Raw genomic sequence first — 20,664 nt, forward strand, 5'->3', positions numbered from 1 at the left:
AATTTATAAGAAAGACAAGGTCGCATGACGTGTAGCAAGTTACGCTGCAGATAAACCTATCTGTCTGCTATCTCAACACTAGCTTTGATTTAGTTGGCGTGTACTTCAGTACTGCAATAATGCAGTTACATTCAGTTGGTTCACATCTTACGAAGAACCACACACTTACATTTTTCTCGATCAACTTTTTGAATGTACAGAATTTACAGATAAATGACACGTGGTGAACCGCACCCTGTATGTATACTTAAATTTTTCTCGAACAAATGCATCTACAGGATTTACAGATAAATGAAGTGTTTTCACTCCTACATAGCTTTTCAGTCGGTTCATGCTGCCATTTCACTTAGTGGAGGTAATTCAAGTTATTATGTAATTTAATTTTAGAAACAATATTAGTTTTCAACCGACTTAAAAAAAAAAGGAGGAGGTTCTCAATTCGACCCGTATGTTTTTTTTTTCTATGTTTGTTACGCGATAACTCCGCCAATTATGAACCGATTGGAACAAATCTTTTTTCGGCGTATAGGTAATACCTCAAGGGTGGTCCCATTTAAATTTAATAATAGAAAAAACAACCCCCAAGGGTAGAAAATTGGGGATGAAATTTTTTATACGCAATATCTCCGCCGATTATAAATCAATTTGAACGATTATTTTTTTGTTGAATAGGTATTATCAAAAGGGTGGTTTCATGCGAATTTGAAGAAAATATTTCACCCCCAAGGGTGGAAAATTGGGGATGAACTTTTTTATACGCAATTTTTTTAATTTTTAGTTTTTTTTTTGTGTTCACGCATTTGAAGTCGGTTTTATTTTTTTTTAAAGTTAATTATATGCATTATATTGCACTATATTATCACCAAGTCCCGTTGACCTCTCGAGCCAAGCTAAATTATATGAGAGAAAGAAAAAGAAAGAGAGGACCTTCTGCGTCTCTTTTTGCTGTCGAGTAGCCTCAGGTTCGACGACCGAGCGAGTTTTTGGGTGGCAACAGACAGTTTCGGATCGCACTTTCAGATACAGCTATTCTGTTTTTATGAAAAAAAATCCGCGTAACGGACATTGTTTTTTGACAAATTCTTCTGACACGCTACTTCGGACTTTTTATAAGAATCTTGTTAATTCTTAAGACTTCAAAAACACGGCAAAGTTAAGCGTTAAAGTAAGGGGACTGCCATGCCAGTTACAGAAATCTTATGGCATAATCGTTTGCTATTGTAACCCTTAAAACAAAAAAGGCAAATGGTAAATTATTATTGATGTTATTGTTGCAATACCTTTACACGTCCCTGCCATTTTTAAAGTCCGTGATAACTGTCTACAAAAAAAAATCCCGAAAATAAAACGATAAACCATAAAGAAATTGCTACTTATCGGTCCAATACAGACCTAATTTTGATAAAATTTTAATAGTAACAAAGATATACACGATTGTTAATAGTTATGTTGAAATAGTGACACAGTAGTTAAGGCCGGGTAACAGAGAAAATGGCGAAAATGAGGTTTTCATTTTTCATTTTTGAGGTACTAAACAGTAAAATAAAAGGCAAAGATTTTTTTTGGGCATAGTTGAGGATATTTTCTAGGGCTATTAACGGATGGAAACACGATTTGATGAAGTTGACTCGATAGAATAAATTCCCAAAGTTACCTCTATTCGTTTTCTAATTATGGTTTTATTTTTAAAATAAGCGATTTGAGATTCTGAATCTTTTACTAAACTAAAGTTCAGAAATAACTTGAGGGCTTTTAACGGATGAAATTTTTATATTGCGTCTTATTTAGTTACTATGTTAAAAAATGTGGAAAAAATCGCCCATGACGGCTTGGACAATCTCAATCAGTCGCGCGGTGGCGCTTACGGAGGACGGACGCGTGCCAGTTTTTTGGCCGTGACAGTTCTCGATTTGTCAATATTTTTGACAATGATGACTTTGATGAGTCACAGTATAATAATACCAGTGTTACTGGAGAAAGCTAAAATTTTTGATAATTAAGAATTCTGAATTTTGTCTACCTATTGAAATTTAAATCGTTGGCATCCTTTTAAACTAAGACTCTACTCATGATACATTCCTCAAATATGAGACATAACCAATGACAATGAGTTAAAATTACATTTTAATAGTACCTACATACAATCGTCTTCACTCTTTAGAAGAGCACACTGACACAAATAAATAATAAAAAAATAGGTCAGTGAGTCAAATATAGGGGCAGCTGCCAGTGCCGTAACTAGCCTTTTATGCCCCGGTGCGAGCTTTCAAAACTGCGCCCTTGAAAAATGCTTGGTCTGGTCATTTCTGCGCCCCTCCAGGGTCTGCGCCCTGTGCCTGGGCACCGCTGGCACCGCCCTAGTTACGGCACTGGCAGCTGCACGTCACTGAAAGACGATTCTGTTTACTCGGCATCTGGGCTGGAGAACATGAATTCTTGCTTACAGATGCAGATGTAAATAGAGTTATAATTGGACAAATTTTACATGAAATGTTTAACAGAACTCAGTTAAAAGACACATACATGGAATACCAATAAGGTTGCGGAGGGAAAGCTACCTATTATAAACTAGCGGCCGCCCGCGACTTCGTTCGCGTGGACCTCGTTTTACCCCCGTTAGATATGATGTTTTACCTCATTTTACCCATGTTGATAGATGGCGTTTCACGGTTTCCCCCGAATGAATATTTACGAACGTCATACCGTAGTTTGTCCAGTGCTGTAGATTTTAACCAATGACGATAGATGGCGCTTTTAGACACGTCTTATTTATTTATTGAAATTTATTTGCCACATATCGTCATAATGTTAATCTGGGTTATAAACAATAATACTGTAAAGTTTCAACAAAATCCGTTCAGTAGTTTTTGCGTGAAAGAGTAACAAACATCCAGACATCATGACATCCAGACATCCAAACTTTCGCCTTTATAATATTAGTAGGATATTTCACAATCCAAACTAATATTTACTATTTAGCATTTACTTACAGTAAATATTAGTTTGGATCGTGAAATATTTAAAATAAAAAAAAGAATAAAACAAAATAGGGTTTCAAATTACCTATCTATAATCTAATATTATAAAGAGGTAAAGTTTGTGTGTTTGTATATTTGTTAAATTGTAAGGGGTAATCTCGGGATCTACTGAACTGATTTTAAAAAATCTTTCACCAATAGAAAGCCACATTATATCTGAGTGTAATAAGTTATATAAAAACCAAAAAATTCCACGCGGGCGAAGCGGCGGGCGGAAAGCTAGTTTATTTATAATTATGTAAGAGCATAATTATTAAAGTCGAAGTCAAACATTCTTTATTTGTGTGGACCTATATTAACGAGAGATTACAAGAGATTACAAGGCGTCAAATATTTCAAGAAAAAAATTAAAAACTATTATAAAGCTAAATTTTGCTCTCATGGAGCCTTTACCTACTCTGACAAATTAAGACTTAGAGAAGAAACTAATAATAAAACTATTTAACTGTCCTGCAATGAAAAGCTTGATCGGGTACAACACCTCAAGTTATTTCAGAACTTGATTTCATTAAAAGACTCCGAATATCAAATCGCTTAGGTATCTAAAGTCAAACGATTCTGAAATGTCAAGTGGACTAATGAATAACCCATTAAGATAGTAGCGCCCTCCTGTCAATGACATACCTGGAACGATAGAGTTTTGAACAACTAATAAAAATGCTTTGTCCTAAATGACTGACGGATATCGTAGAGACCTGAAAGTTGGAAGGTGTGTTCTTTTTATGACGTAGGCATCTCATAAGAAAAGATTTTCCGAAATGGGGTCATGAAATGAAGGGGGTGAAAAAAGGGGGCAAAGTTTGTATGGGACAAAGTGATTCCTTGGTTCAATCTACTTGAAATTTAGTTTAACAATACCTTAATATAATTCATGAAAGACGTGTGGAACGGGTAGAAAGTAATTTTGGCAGTCATTTTCTTCGAAGTTGATATCAATACTACTTAGTGCCTTTGATTTAATTACTTTTTATTTTTACAAGTGTTTGAAAACTCCATTTCAGATTGTGTTCAATGTCAAGTGAAATCTCAAATTGAAATGTCTCAATCTCAATGAGGAGACTCTGTATTTATTCCTAGAATTCCCCAAACACCGTCAAATTACCCTTTCGAATTCAAGACAGTGCAGTTTCCCATCAGTCTGCTTCGTAATGACTATAAACAAAGCTCAAAGTCAAACTCTAGGGACCTCTGCTTAAACTCCCATGAGTGCACAGAGGTACGCAGGTAACCGCGTGTGATGCTTATAGCAATTTTCGATAGGTACAGAACCCCGTACATACGTCATACATATTATAGAAAGAAAACACCCAGACCAATACAAACAAATATGTTTCTGCAATTTTAGTATGATATTTTTATTTATTAATAAACAAAGAGACTGAACAAAATTGATGCGTACCTATACTGATTAATGTTATTAACCACATGCAAAGCTTCGTGAATTGCAACAACTATAATTAAATTTATTATCCAAGCTCTAAATAATCGCTACTAAGAGTAACTTATCATAAAAAAAAATTCCAATCGCTCGACGTAATCTTGAAATTCTTAAGCCGGCGCAGAACTTCCAGAAGGTCGGGCGACGCCACGGCCACTTTGAACCGTGTTTACTTCTGCAGTTATATTTTATATTTATTCGATTCTAGAATATATTCCCAAAAAGTCTGAAAGGTGTTTTAATTTGTATCACTTGGATATGATTTCTATTAGAAAGTGTTGTGAGTGTGACGCTTGAAGGGAAGGAAGTCAACCTAACCTAACCAACTGCGTATTTCTATACTGTGTAGCTGGAAATTGTGGCGGGAGCTCTTTGACGCGCTGTTTTCGGTGAAGAATTGCGCGCGCAGATTTTGACAGCGCGAAATACCTACTTTAGAAGAAATACCAAGCCTTAAGTGATAATAACGATAATTCTAAAAATTTAAGCTAAATCATAAACGTGACACGTCTTATTTGTTGTCTGATGATGCTGAATTATTTATTGCTTATTATCTCTTAAAAGTAGGTAGTATGATTTGGTCACCCACGCACATATGAAAAATTCATAACGAAGAATAGTGCGTCGTAAGTTGTAATGTAACAACTCTGGAGTCAGTCTTTCTAGGCCATCATGAGAATCTGTCATTGTTAAATTTATTTTATTTTATCTATTTATTTTCCACACTTGTACTTGTAAATTGTACTAATAAGTTCTTTTTGTCAAAAAAAATAATCAAAAATCAAAATTTTCTTTATTTGTTTAGACTAATTAAATCAGTTCTTGCAAATCGTCAAATGCTCTTAAGGAGCCTATACATGTCTCATTCTTTTTTTGCCCTACCAGCGCTTCGAGACAAACATTTGGCAAGTGCTGAAAAGAAGCGCCGTAACAAACTCAGTCACCACTGTCTGCCGGTTTAAAAATATAAAAAAGTAGGATAAGAGTTGTCTTAATAATGTCTTGTAAAGGTATTCATATCGAAAAATTCCGGGAGGGTTCTGGGTAGAGCTCCTGAGCCTGATCATCACTTTCCATAAAGTGAGATGCAGGCCAAGAACTTCCTCTTCGTGGATTAAATTAGACGAATGTCTTGCATTTGAAGTGACTCAGTGGTAACTAGTAACCACCACGCAAAAGTAACCATTAGGTGACAGAAAACAATATACACAGGTAGTCAATGCGTGTTACCGTGCTCTGCTGGTCTATCAGTGCGCCGACGGGACAATGCAGTGGTATATTTAGTGCAGTCGCATCGACTATTTTTAACCTGACTGATGACCATCGTCCGCGCCCGCGACTGGCCGAACGTTACGCTAAATCGCTTTAAACTATTCGATAAATACTTGTCTATATGTATTGTACGCTCGCCAGCACTGCACTGTAGATTAAACATTTTTGTTACTAAATTACAACGGTCATAACTACAAAAGAAGCTACAGTTTACTTTAATTTGCTATCGTCAGTCGTCCATTTACGAATTGAATGGAGACCATATTCGTGAATTCTTCGGAACAACCGTGGATGCCTCTGTCTAGTTAGATTCGCAAGCACAAAGAGTTTGTAATACTAGTTTGTTTATTTATATTAGGGAAACAAACAATTTAGATATACAGACAAATAATCACAAACATACTTGCAGATGTTATACTCGAGTAAATAGAAGATTATTATGACTCACTTGCCGCATTATAATTATCATAATATCAAGAAAAATTGCTTCCATTCAACCTCGGATAACGAAGACCTCAATGACACCTACTCGTCCGGTTTCCGCCTTAGCTACTACGTCACAGCACATTGCGCAAGACTTAGATGCGCATACGCACGCTTCATTGTGTACCTACTGCAGAATAACTTTAAGCTGCATTGATTCTCCACAAAGTTAACTTCACTATAAATGAAAATCTAACTCAAGATCTTCGAATCAAGCGCCGAAGTACACAACTACAGTTTTACTATTGAAACAATTGTATGTACTAATTACTCCATAGCTTACCTACTATTTACCATCGTGTATCATTTTGGCGAACAACAAACATTTAAAACGTATAAAACCAATTATTGGTCTGATTATAAGAACAAGGATGCGTCAGTCTGCCAATGCTACATCACCTGTAAAAGATACTTTTTAAGTGATTCTTATTGAAAAATTTAACCCTTTTTTCTGGACCATCGGGGGTCTCTGATCTCCATCTGTCCTTTAGTGCTAAAGACCTACACCGCTGGTCCCAGTCAATGGGTGTGACACGTTGCTTCATGAATGGAACGAGAATGATATCTGATCCGCTCGTGGCCCGTAGTGGCTCGCATGAATGGAGATGTGACGATAGCGAGAATTGAATTTGACGTTACTCGTGTTAGAAATAGTAGTTTTTTAATGAACTTTGTCATTTCAAAATAGAGTAGATTGATATTGTTGCACCATAATGGTTTTTATTTAAACCTGATATAACTGCAAAGGAAACAGCTAATTACTACTGTGAATAGGATTGTAGTATTAACTAATGGTGATCTGTGTTGCATTGTCCCATCGTCATTACAATCCACGTCATATCCTTGACATAAGCTCATATACGTAAGAAGACTTGATTCTAGGCTTTTATTTTCAGACTCCATAATTTACTCATAGTTCCTAATCTTCGATTAATCAATACGGGCGAAGTTGCGGGTAAAAGCTAGTCTCCAATCAAAGACTGGTTCGTTTCTTCTGGTCAGGTCAAACTGGATTGGAACTGGAATCGACAAGAGCCCAACGGTGTCGGTATCAGTTCAGATCCGAAGAACGCGGGTTCGAACCCTGCCGCGCCGCTGTACTATTGTGGTGAACCCACTCGTAACAGCGTACCACGAGGGGTTCTTCTTATTGTGTCGACAAAAAACCTATACAGCGTCAACCCAAAACTCCGCCACAAGAGTGGCGTTGTCAGTCGCATTCAATAAATCCTCCTGCGTGCATTTGCTCGGGCACGACATCATGTGCTTTATCGACTGGGGAACAAACCGCAATGAGGGGTTAACGGGACTATTCTTGTCCTCACTGTAGTAGCGCAGTTCCTGACTTATTTCTCCATCTTCCAGGGCAATGGGAGAAGCTGCCCCTGTGGACCCTGGAGCGGGAGCTTGTTGTTCAGGACATTGCCGAGAAGGAGAGCATCAAGGTTCTGGAGAAAGCCACCGTGCCCATCGTCAAGATGACCGACAAATACTCGGACGTCAAGGTGAGTTGTGCTTTATCATCAGAACCTTAAGCTACATATTCCCGGATGAAGGAAGTAGATGATGATGTTCAATGGAATTCTTCAGTACATGCTATCGAAAGGACTCTGACATCGTGTTAAATTATACCTACAAGCTTATCGAGCTAACTGCGTACCCCGCAGCAATGCGACTCTCCCTCCCACTATCCGCACCCTCTCCCTTTTCGCCTCATCCGTATGAGAACGTCGACGTGATATCACGGCTTTCAGGTGCGCAGTTAACTCGGTCAGGTTGTAATTACGCGAGCTGTGGCTGTCCTTGTTTTTTCCTCTACTTGTTGTTTCAATTCCTTTAATTCTGGAGATGTGAAAAGAAGGCAACATGATGGGGTGATAACATCCGTAGCTTAGCGATCAGAGCAGTCACCCTGCAAGGGAAAGGTCGTAGGTTCAATAAAACTCAGTAAAACTCATTTATTTCTGTAAGTAGGCTTTAAAAAAGCACTTTTACAGTCCCAGTATTAACCCTACCACTGCTTCAGGACAATAAATGGGCCAGTGCTGAGAAGAAGCAGCGCAAGAAACTCAGACACTATTGGCAGCCTCTTTTTCAAAGGTTTACAGGTTTTCAAAATACATAGTTATAAATATTTATGCGAATTCCCACAAGAGGCAGTTGACTTTTATAATTTGTTAAAAAATATGTAAGTGATTGTGTACTAAACTACAGCTGATTGTTCCCAGGTGGACATATCGTTCAATATGAGCAGCGGGGTCAAGAGTGCTGAGCTTATCAAGCAATATAAGGTCAGTGCGTATTCTTCGTTGTACACTCCGTCGTACACATGTTGTACACATTTGTATTGTGAAAATAGGTTTGAATCTTATGTAATTTTCATGTTTACCTGATATCAATTAACTGACACATAGGTGACAATAAACAGTGTGGTAAAGCCAGCGTCAAATAGTTTGTGACACATATAGATCAAAGTATTGTCAACTTTTTGGCCAGTTTTGGTGTTTTGCAGATGCAGAAAGCTTAATGTCTATAATAGGCAAAATTAGTAGCAAGTTAATATCATGCAATATTTAAAGTCTCGTAATTTTTTAAAACATATTTGTGGACAGGAGTGTACGGTAAATAGGTATGAGTTTATGTGATCCGTGACTCCGTGTGCACAGCTGACGGACTCAACTTTAATGACCTTGTGAGAATAGGCGAAGTAGTAACTATAATATAAATAGGTACATACTGAACATAATATTAATTACTTCTTGGTGTTGAGCTACACCGCGTTTATAAGGTGTACCTTAATTGTAATTGCCTCGCTCTATATTACATGGTTTCATTATCAATACGTGGATTACGTAGTGGGATGTGTTACCACATAAATAATACATAAGTCTAGTAGATAAGTTAATTTTTGTAACACATTTGTTTGTAATTCCTAAAATAAATAAATAAATAAATAAATTAACAGTTGTTACATACTATACATACTAATTTAAATTCAATCAACCTTGCAAAGAACTCGCAAAAGCGAATGAGGGTTTTCCCGAATGAAATATCCGCTAGATGGCGGGACGTGGATGTGGGGTTTGACTGCTGCGTGATTGGTGGATTTTGACATATCTGTTAATGTCATGTCAAAAATAACCAATCATGCAGCATTTGGACCTCGCGTCTACGTATTGCCATCTGGCGGATTTTTCATTCGCGAAAACCCTCATTCACAATCGCCTCATCACGATTCCAGGACAAATACCCTGTGCTGTCCCGACTGGTGATGGTCCTGAAGCAATTCCTGCTCCAGCGGGACCTCAACGAGGTGTTCACGGGAGGCATCTCCTCCTACTCGCTGATCCTCATGTGCATCAGCTTCCTGCAACTCCACCCCAGGCCGGAGCGTCTCAGGCAACCCCACAATTTGGGCGTCCTGCTTATAGAGTTCTTTGAGCTGTATGGAAGGAAGTTCAACTATGTGAAGACAGCTATCAGAGTGAAGAACGGCGGCTGCTATGTCTCCAAAGATGAGATGCAGAAGGTATGTTAATACTCCGTATTTTGTAAGATCACTTATGCCCGTTTTATATCCATTAATCCGTAATTATTAAGTGACCCCTATGGTAACACATAACAGAAAATTTGTTTTCATAGGGGTCACTTAAAAATTAAGGATTGATGGTGGAAACGAGCATTAGTCTCCTCTATAGACACATGACTCACCAATTTACGACAAACAAATGGAGGTCTACATTTCCGACCCTGACCAAAGGGGTAAGAGAGGCCTGATTTTTGCATATCACCTCTTACGATAATCACGACTTTTTGGTAAAAATCACGAAAAATATTTAAGATACATTAGTTGAAATCTTGTGACGTCACTTAACACTAGCATTAACACGCTTTGATAGCTCGGAAGTCAATCCATAAGAGCCACCATTAAATCACAATCAAGTACAAAATTATTCAGTGACAAGTACTAAGTATGTTACAATAATCATGAAATGATACGTTAGTCTGACAATGTAATGATTATTCAGATAATTATTAACATTGTAACAGTTTTGGCGGAACCGTCGTCTGTCCGCCGACACCGCCTGACCCGCGGTGATAACATTATCTAGACGCAATCTGGAATTGTGGACCGACACTGTAAGAATGGAATGACTTCACAAAACGTTATTTAGGACCTGATTAGATGCTTATGTGGATTTATTTTCCGATAATCTAGATTGTCACGAGATTTTAAATTGAATTTGTAACTTGAACCAAGTCTAGTCTCCTAAATATTATTATAATTTATTTCAGATTTTTGTTGTAAGATTCAGATGTAAATCTTTTATAAGACGTAAAACGTTCTTTTAACTTTCATGATAATCAGATATTATACCTGTATATTCGGAATCTACCGTATGAAACAGTCTGTAGATCTGTCTGTGAAATTAAGCTTCAAAAACATGTGGGTAATTTTTACTTAGCGTGGGTATAAACTCTAGTATAAATTAACCATCACCTAGGCCTCATCCCTAGCGTTTTTTGAACGTCGTCCTCTCGCCAGCGCTTGCGCAGCGTCAACGCGGCGAACCAACTCATTAAATTATGTAACGTAACACCAGCGTTGCGTAGATCCACCGTTCGCCAGCCGTTCAGCACAGGCTTCACAGCGATGCTGTGCGGGCGCTGGCAAGACGACGACGCTCGAAATCCCCTATGCTAACGAGTGCCAACTCCTCAGGAGATGAACGACGGTCACCGGCCGTCTCTGCTGTGCATCGAAGACCCGCTCACGCCAGGCAACGACATCGGCCGCTCCAGCTACGGCGCCATACAAGTCAAGCAGGTCGGTGGAACTGTGTTTAGGACCGATGACGAGACTGATGTGTTTAGTTTAAATGCGTGGGCGCATGCTCGTAAGTAACAATAAATGATTTGTGTTTGTTTATCGAGAGCCTTGTAGTATGGTCAGCGTCAAATAGTTCGTGACACCCAAAGTAGTCGTAAAGTTCGCAACACGTCTTTGTTACAATTGTGTTGTGAACTTTTTGGCCGCATTGAGTGTCACGCAACCTATTTGACGCTGACTGTATGTAGTACAGCTGCTCCTCACTTGCTCGCAGCCAACAAAGATCTTTCAAGATTGCGCACTCGAATCGTAATGTCAACAACGCTTCTTGATCGATACGTCTTATCAACTCCTTACTCGCTCGCAGCAAACAGAGGTCCATCGAGATGGCGCACTTGGATCGTGACGTCAAGAACGCTTCTTTTTCATATCGATACTTATTAACTCCTCACTCGCTAGCAGCCAACAGAGGCCCATCGAGATGGCGCACTCGGATCGTGACGTCAAGAACGCTTCTTTTTCATATCGATACTTATTAACTCCTCACTCGCTCGCAGCAAACAGAGTACCATCGAGATGGCGCACTCGGATCGTGATGTCAAGAATGCTACTTTTTCACATCGATACTTATTAACTCCTCACTCGCTCGCAGCAAACAGAGATCCATCGAGTTTGCGCACTCAGATCGTGACCTCAACAACGCTTCTTTCTCATATCGATTCTTGACCGATACTCATGAACCCTATCTACGTCGGCAGGCGTTCGACTACGGCTACATAATCGTGCAGCAAGCGGTGGGCGGGCACAGCGCGCTGCTGGCGCGGCACAGCGTGCTGGGCCGCATCGTGCGCGTCACGGACCACGTGCTGCAGTACCGGCGCTGGGTGCGCGACACCTTCGAGCCCTTCTTCTTCCCGCACCGCGCGCGCCTGTCCAGCCCCGAGCGCGCCGACCACGAGCGCGAGCGGTCCGACAGCGAGCCCGTGAGTGTCTCCCACAGCGCGCCGCCGCGTGCTCGGGCGCGTCGTGCGCGACACCTTCGAGCCCTTCTTCTTCCCGCACCGCGCGCGCCTGTCCAGCCCCGAGCGCGCCGACCACGAGCGCGAGCGGTCCGACAGCGAGCCCGTGAGTGTCTCCCACAGCGCGCCGCCGCGTGCTCGGGCGCGTCGTGCGCGACACCTTCGAGCCCTTCTTCTTCCCGCACCGCGCGCGCCTGTCCAGCCCCGAGCGCGCCGACCACGAGCGCGAGCGGTCCGACAGCGAGCCCGTGAGTGTCTCCCACAGCGCGCCGCCGCGTGCTCGGGCGCGTCGTGCGCGACACCTTCGAGCCCTTCTTCTTCCCGCACCGCGCGCGCCTGTCCAGCCCCGAGCGCGCCGACCACGAGCGCGAGCGGTCCGACAGCGAGCCCGTGAGTGTCTCCCACAGCGCGCCGCCGCGTGCTCGGGCGCGTCGTGCGCGACACCTTCGAGCCCTTCTTCTTCCCGCACCGCGCGCGCCTGTCCAGCCCCGAGCGCGCCGACCACGAGCGCGAGCGGTCCGACAGCGAGCCCGTGAGTGTCTCCCACAGCGCGCCGCCGCGTGCTCGGGCGCGTCGTGCGCGACACCTTCGAGCCCTTCTTCTTCCCGCACCGCGCGCGCCTGTCCAGCCCCGAGCGCGCCGACCACGAGCGCGAGCGGTCCGACAGCGAGCCCGTGAGTGTCTCCCACAGCGCGCCGCCGCGTGCTCGGGCGCGTCGTGCGCGACACCTTCGAGCCCTTCTTCTTCCCGCACCGCGCGCGCCTGTCCAGCCCCGAGCGCGCCGACCACGAGCGCGAGCGGTCCGACAGCGAGCCCGTGAGTGTCTCCCACAGCGCGCCGCCGCGTGCTCGGGCGCGTCGTGCGCGACACCTTCGAGCCCTTCTTCTTCCCGCACCGCGCGCGCCTGTCCAGCCCCGAGCGCGCCGACCACGAGCGCGAGCGGTCCGACAGCGAGCCCGTGAGTGTCTCCCACAGCGCGCCGCCGCGTGCTCGGGCGCGTCGTGCGCGACACCTTCGAGCCCTTCTTCTTCCCGCACCGCGCGCGCCTGTCCAGCCCCGAGCGCGCCGACCACGAGCGCGAGCGGTCCGACAGCGAGCCCGTGAGTGTCTCCCACAGCGCGCCGCCGCGTGCTCGGGCGCGTCGTGCGCGACACCTTCGAGCCCTTCTTCTTCCCGCACCGCGCGCGCCTGTCCAGCCCCGAGCGCGAGCGCGCGTCCGACAGCGAGCCCGTGAGTGTATCCTGTAGTCTTATTCAGGCTATGGATCTGCCTGTGGGAGACCTTTTTTTGCGGCGGGGAATGCATGAGACTGCGTACCCACTAGTCTCGGAGACAGTGAATGACGTTCTCTCAGCCAGAAGAGGGCCACTAGAACCCGACGGTATTTGCTGGAGTCCAATGAGACAAAGCTATGAGTTGTTGTTCAACTGGACATGCGTCCGCGCCATCCTAGGCTTTGGCTCGCTCTGGAGCGAGCCCCACACTTCATCCGGCCTCGAGCAAAATAGTGTATTGCATCGTGGGAGGACTCAGTACCCACGTTGCGTCTGCTATGGTTTATGGTCTCATCCCGACAGAAGAACCATTCATCTCGTGAATGGCTTGGTCATTACCATTTGGCCATTTGAAGAGCTACGTCGGTGCTTGTATATTTGTGAAAACGAGGTTGAATTGAAGTACATATTCAAAGTTTGTTTTCAATATCATTAAACCTACTAAAAATCGAGGAGAGTAGAAAGAGTTTATGGCTACCTAAGTAAACTCAGACAAAGGCGAATATCCTTTGCCGGAGTAGTGTAGTGTCGAAGTAAAGTCATGTCGATTTTCAGAAATGTCGGAGTAACGTAATGTCTAAGTAAAGTTTGTCGGAGTTCAGTTTTTGAGCCAGAGTTTATAGCTAAATTAATAACCCTTGTCAGTGTTCTTCATAGTTCTGTGAAAAATATTACATAGTAGAATTGATATGTTTATGGTATCCAGTTCTCCATTTCTAACGTTGTATCTCCTTGCAGGAGTGGTCGGACGGGTCGGGCGGCGCGTCTCCGCTGGAAGCGGGCGCGGGCGCGGGCGCGGGCGCGGGTGTGACGGCGGGCGCGCGCACGTCGCCGCCGCCGCTGTCGGCGCTGCAGTGCTCGTCGCCGACGCCGCGCCGCGTGTCCGCGCACCAGAGCCTCATCATCCACCACATCACGAGCAACTCCGACTTCAACAACATACCCTCAGGTGGGTAAACCTAGAAGTTTGGTTGCCGCTATACAAAAAAAAAATCACTCACGGGATTTTAACAAAACACTTTTATAATGGTAAACCCTTCTATCTCTACCTTCGCACTCACAGCTTTCTGCATAACCCAGGGGTCGACTGGCTGAGAATGCTCAAATAGCATTAAGGCGATTAGTGTCCTCAATCCGCGTGAAATGGTCATTTTGTAAAGCCTACTCCTCTTTTACTGCTGGACAGAAATAGTTGAAAAAAATATATGTTATACAACAGTTCAAGGACTACATTTGACACGTTTGAATTTTTCCTACGTCTCTTTGTTGTGGATTAAAAAATTAAGTACGGGACATCGATTTTTTACTTCAATTCCCTACTCCTCCCAAAAGGCTATGTTAATTTTAAAGATTTTTGCACGATTAGATTAAGAATTCTTTAATCTTTAAATGACACGTTGCGTTTTTCAATCGAACATTACTTTCATTCATAAATTTTACTTTTGATAAATTCCGAACGTTTTGCTGTTGAGGGGGCCTTCGCGGGGTGCGGGCGGCAGTCGGCCGCTGGCCTTCAGACGGGGGTCACTGACTTTCCAGCTCTATCATCAGATCAGCTCCATGTCATCATAATATTGCATTGTCATCCGAATTGCATGTGTATCCGAAATTTTAACTCAATCGGTTGTCGTCAGGAAATGGGTCTAACTAATTCAGCTTGCAAAATTCCACCCGAACAAACATAGTTTACACACAACATACATTGTAAGCTAAATAAAATAAAATAAAAAATATTATCCCATACAAAATGTTCATGGATTTGTAATTTTTGTTAAATATAAATACCTTACTATACGGTGCGCTAGTTTAGAACATTTCGGGCGATCACTTGCGCCTGGGTTGAATGACATCGACATCAAGGTTCATCAATTCAAGTATAAAATAATAGGCAGTTATGTATGAAGAAAGAGCTTCTATTCTGTACCTACCTATGCCCGTGTATTTTTGATCGGTGTCAAATCGGAGTTTTCGTGCGGGGTGCGCGGGTGTTGTGCGAAGCGTGAAGGTCAAACGCTCAAGGTCATTGAGGACTCTAATCGCCTTAAGTCCACCCTTTGTACTATTTTATTGTGCAATAAAGTTTTATAATAATTATAAATGGCGATTACCTATAAATGGCTAAGCAGATACATAATGTATTGCTGTTGGTTTTCCGAATAAAATAAAATAAAAATAATAATAACCTAGAAGTTTCGTTGCCGCTAAACAAAAAAAAATCACTGTCACGGGATTTTTTTGCAACGAAAACACTTTTATAATGGTAAACAGATATTTATTCCTGACGTTTCAACTCGGTTGCACGAGTCATGGTCGCGGGCAGACTGAAGAGATGCGGCGTCGTCAGCTCGGGCGCGATCAATTTTCTTCACTCACCCGCATTTGCACTATATTTGCGTCAGTCGTGACAGTGATAATTTTATTGCAAAAATGCAACATAATAGTTTAAAATATTATATAGAAAAAGAATTGTAATGCCGGCGTAGCACTAATCGCGAAATTGATCGAAATCATGACTGAGTTTCTTGCGCTGCTTCTTCTCAGCACTGGTCCATTTATTGTCCGAAGCAGTGGTAGGGTTAATACTGGGATATGTGTAAAAGTGGTTTTTAAAAGCCTACTAACAAAAATAAATGAGTTATTTTTTATGAAATGAACTTCCGAATAGTGTCTGTAAATGTGTCCGAGTCAGAACTTTGGTTCGCATCGAGACTGTTGTTCTTTCGAATTTAATTTTGAACTTTGTAATGGCAGGTGCCACTTGAACACCATGTTGCCACGCGACCTCCGAGAAACTGCATTCCTCGCGAGGTATCACAAATGTGTGAAAGTGCGAACTTCGGTTAACTTCCTCAAAGATTCCGTTGAAACGCCGAAGCGAGTAGTGTAATACCGGCTCAAACGCTAAATACTAATATGGTGAAGCAATAAAGTATTGAAATATCATCGCGTAACCTATCCTCATTTCATTGCAGGCGTAATCCAGCGCTACGGCAACGACAACAGCCAGAAGGCGCGAGCGCAACGCTCGTACACGTGCAAGCAGCGCCGCTACGCCTCGCCGGCGCCGCAGCGCTTCCGCGCCGACAAGCCGCGCCGCCGCAAGCAGCAGCCGCGATGATACACCACCATCGCCGGCCCGCGCGGGACCAAGTAACGCACGTGCATTCACTAGGACAAGGGATCAGCGTCATTATTGTGTTTCTTGTATATTGCGATGACGTAAGTACGTTACGCTGCGTGTGCATTCACTAGGACAAGCAAATGTGACATAAGTACCTCACGCTACGTGTGCGTTCACTAGGACAACGCTGTGTGCGGTCACTAGTACAAGCAATCAGCGTCATTATTGTACACGTGCAAGCAGCGCCGCTACGCCTCGCCCGCGCCGACAAGCCGCGCCGCCGCAAGCAGCAGCCGCGATGATACATCACCATCGCCGGCCCGCGCGGGACCAAGTAACGCACGTGCATTCACTGGGACAAGCAAGCGTCATTATTGTTTCTTGTATATTGCGATGACTTAAGTACGTCACTAGGACAAGCAAATATGACATAAGTACCTCACGCAACGTGTGCGTTCACTAGGACAACGCTGTGTGCGTTCACTAGGATAAGCAAATCAGCGTCATTATTGTGTCTCAGATATACTGCGAATACTAACGCTGTGTGCGTTCACTAGGACAACGCTGTGTGCGTTCACTAGGACAACGCTGTGGGCGTTCACTAGTACAAGCAAATCGGCGTTATTATTGTGTTTCGGGTATATTGCGATGACATAAGTACGTCACGCTGCGTGCGCATTCACTAGGACAAGCAATCAGCGTCATTTAATGTGTCTCGGATATATTACGAATACTTATACATAACGCTGTGTGCGTTCACTAGGATAACGCTGTGTTCGTTCACTAGGACAACGCTGTGTGCGTTCACTAGGACAACGCTGTGTGCGTTCACTAGGACAACATTGTGTGCGTTCACTAGTACAAGCAAATCAGCGTCATTATTGTGTTTCGGGTATATTGCGATGACTTAAGTACGACACGCATGCGTGTGCATTCACTAGGACAAGCTAGTTATCAGTGTCATTAAATGTGTCTCGGATATACTAAGATGGTGCAGCGGCCGCTCGCAGTCATTAGGACAAATAAATAAAATACTCAGGATCATTGACTGTGCTTAGAAAATCCCGAGTGCCGCAGTACAAAGGTCGTTGACACTCTTAGGCGCACGCGCATTCAAAAGTATCATTGACTGTGGTATGAACTGTACATAACTTGAAACTTCTTGACGTTATGTATTAATTCGAATCGCAGTATGCGTATGATGTAAAGCGTATGTCATCTCGGCTACAGCTTTATGAATCTAAAAATTGTATCGTGTAAAAATAACTAATATTATCCATCAGAATGTACACTACGTTGTGAGCCAATAAGAATCCAGTGTTTGCTTTTAACTGAATATTTGTGCGGTATCTGTGCTTGTGGTACATCGAAATGTGGCGGTATTATACAAATTATGCTTAAACTGTTGTTGTAATCAAAGATTACGTTTGAGGGTATTATAAACTATACAGGGCGTTGCGGAAACGATCAGCGAGGGAATCATACTATTGAGAATAAAGTCATCTAAGTAACCGTGATTGTAAGTGAAGAAAACCGTTTTTCTTCATTTGTATAGAATCCATCTCCTTAGATTTTCCTCATTGTCAATAGTGACATGTTTGCTTTGCTGACTGTTCCCAAAGGCACCCTGTGTAGACTTGTTGGATGATGTCTGACTACCTCGTGCGTGATTTGTGCGTGATCGAGGATCGCCTGGCGCGCGCACACAGCGGTGTGCCCTGACCCTTATCGCGGACGTTCGTCATACTCACGCTCCAGACGTGTGTTGAGCCTTGTATCCACTTGAGCACACTAAGCAGCTCGACCATATGAGCCGCACATTCGCCTGAGTATGCTCAAGTAGATACAAGGTTTTAAGGCGCGTCTACACCGGCTGCATAGATTCGCGTGATATGCTCGACATCCTACTTACCCTGCTCTTGCGTAAACAGGATGTCAAGCTTGCCTCTCGCGTCCATGCGCCTAGTGTAGATGTACCTTTATACGTCTGCCAACCAACCGGTAGTGTACACCTTGCTTTACAGCGCCCTTTCGACAAACGTCTGTGATTCGGATCTCAGGCGCAATGTTTTTGCTTTCAATGTTTCTAAATTGATATGTTATAAATCGATTGGATTGATTTGGTTCAATAAACTATTCAAAAACATATCCGACTTTCCTAAAGGACGATTTTTTTTCTATGAAGTAATTAGTTTTATCATGCAAAATTAATAAAGCTTGCAAACATCTCAATATCAATTCAGAAACTAGAGGTAATTATGATCACGATTGTGTGGTGTGCAGTCGGACGTAGACAAATATCACAACAATGACAATGGTCATCAATTATAATGATCCAGTTATAACCAAAATGCAATATTGCCGTAGGTAATTTGACATTTCCTTCGCGGAATACATTTCAAAGAATAATTGCATTTCCGTACGCCACCCTGTATTATACGTAGGTAATATACAGGGGTGGTTACGCTATATAACAGTGAAATTGACTTGTTAGCTTTCGAGCTGCGATATAAATATATACCGGACATTCCACACGTATTCAGCTTAAAACAAAATAGGTACATAACACAGGAAAAAAACAACTTAGAAATTGTACCTACATTGTTGTAAGTCAACTGTTGGAAAAAGACAAAAATATCTAAGAAAAATGTAATTAGTGGTTCCTCGAAATTCGGTTAAAAACTCAGAAATAATTTTAAGATATTGATCTTGTACAGTTATGTATAGATTATAGTAACAAAAAGCAATAGCAAAAATCATACAGCTGTTATTTTGTTAAAATGACTTTATTTTCCAAAGTGAATAAATAAGAAATTATATTTGATATGGACTGTTATAATGTCTAAATAATATTCTTATTTACTGTTAGTATATAACCCTTATCGAATAGTTCTCATAATATTAAAAGTAATGCCTGAAACGCGCGCGTGAATACACAAAAGCAATATTGCACTACTATTAAAATAATCGAGTAAAATAGGGAAACACAGACTAAGTATGAGCCTTACATTGCAGTAGTCATAATTAACTCATTTATTAACAAATGCCTTAAATATAAACACGATTTAGCTAATAACGGTATAATTTTTATAACATTGACAAAGTAGGTTTAAAATCGTTCTGTAAAATAAGCCACAGATGAGTAAATAATCGCTCGTTCATTTTAAAGATCTAAAGTTCGCATAATCAATTTACTACGCACTCAGAATTGACCGTTAGATTCCATGGCGGTGTACTATATCAGTAGTTAGAAGGGTGTGTACTTGTATTTAGGAGTATTATTTTGTACTTGATAACTATCGCTAGGAGAGTCAGTGAAGTAATATGTGAGTTAAATGATGTTTAAATTGCTTGAAAGTATAAATTTCGTACATAAAATTGAAAAAAAAAGTCCAAATAACTAAAAATATCTAGAATACAATTTGAAGAGTCCAGTGCATTTAAAAATAATAATCTTGGATGAATAAATTAAATGTTGTGTCTTTGTGATGGCAATGTGCGCACAGATGATAATATTAAGGCAAGTATACACGGTGTCGCTTCTGTATTGCCTGTTAAAGCAGAGTGGCATTACGGGGCGAGGCAGGGAGGGAAGGTACCTTCACGTATTGTAGCTACAGAGTACACTTAGTCTTCGGAAAAAATTTCAATCGTTCTACAAGTTACAAAAAGTATCATAAGAAAGTTTCTTTATAACTGTTGAGGTACTTGCCCTTACTCTTAGATCCCAAAATACACACTGCAATCGCGAGACTAAAAATTACAACGACCTTCATATCATAATTCGGGTTCAAAAATGTCAAACCATTTCAATAACTATTCCTAATATTAGAAGATAGTTAGAAATAGCTAGCGTAGAGAATATTGTACCTCTGTAAATTTAATAATCCTTATCTACGCGTCATCGTGCGACTACGCCGTAAGCTAAAGTTAAAAAAATATGGCCAAGTGTAATATAAAAGTAAAGTCAAAAATTCTAATAAATTAGATTTAAAAGACGCTTCGCCGTCGTTTCTCGTACGTAACGCCAGCGTGTATGTTCATAGACCTTACGCTTATGCTAAGTCTATCTACGATGTAAGTAGCTCGTGAAAAATATGAATAACGTATTGTGCGAGTGGCAGTCTTTCAAATACATACCAGGTGTTCATAATAAATAGGAACAAGAAAATTTTTTAGACACCCTGG

General features: G+C 42.0%; 1 protein-coding gene across 1 annotated transcript in view; it reads left to right on the top strand.

Annotated features, from left to right (window-relative positions):
- Positions 1-13,043, top strand: part of LOC114362111 (terminal nucleotidyltransferase 4A) — a 29,016-nt gene extending 15,973 nt beyond the window's left edge. The window contains exons 3-10 of the mRNA XM_028317379.1: positions 7,597-7,736; positions 8,460-8,522; positions 9,473-9,760; positions 10,955-11,059; positions 11,821-12,088; positions 12,205-12,372; positions 12,489-12,613; positions 12,915-13,043. Of these exons, the coding sequence (XP_028173180.1) occupies positions 7,597-7,736; positions 8,460-8,522; positions 9,473-9,760; positions 10,955-11,059; positions 11,821-12,088; positions 12,205-12,372; positions 12,489-12,613; positions 12,915-13,043 (1,286 nt within the window). The remainder of the gene's footprint in view (positions 1-7,596; positions 7,737-8,459; positions 8,523-9,472; positions 9,761-10,954; positions 11,060-11,820; positions 12,089-12,204; positions 12,373-12,488; positions 12,614-12,914) is intronic.
- Positions 13,044-20,664: the final 7,621 nt, after the last annotated feature.

Source organism: Ostrinia furnacalis, unplaced genomic scaffold, assembly GCF_004193835.3.
Source record: "Ostrinia furnacalis isolate ACB-3 unplaced genomic scaffold, ASM419383v2 OfSCF6210, whole genome shotgun sequence".
NCBI lineage: Eukaryota > Metazoa > Arthropoda > Insecta > Lepidoptera > Crambidae > Ostrinia > Ostrinia furnacalis.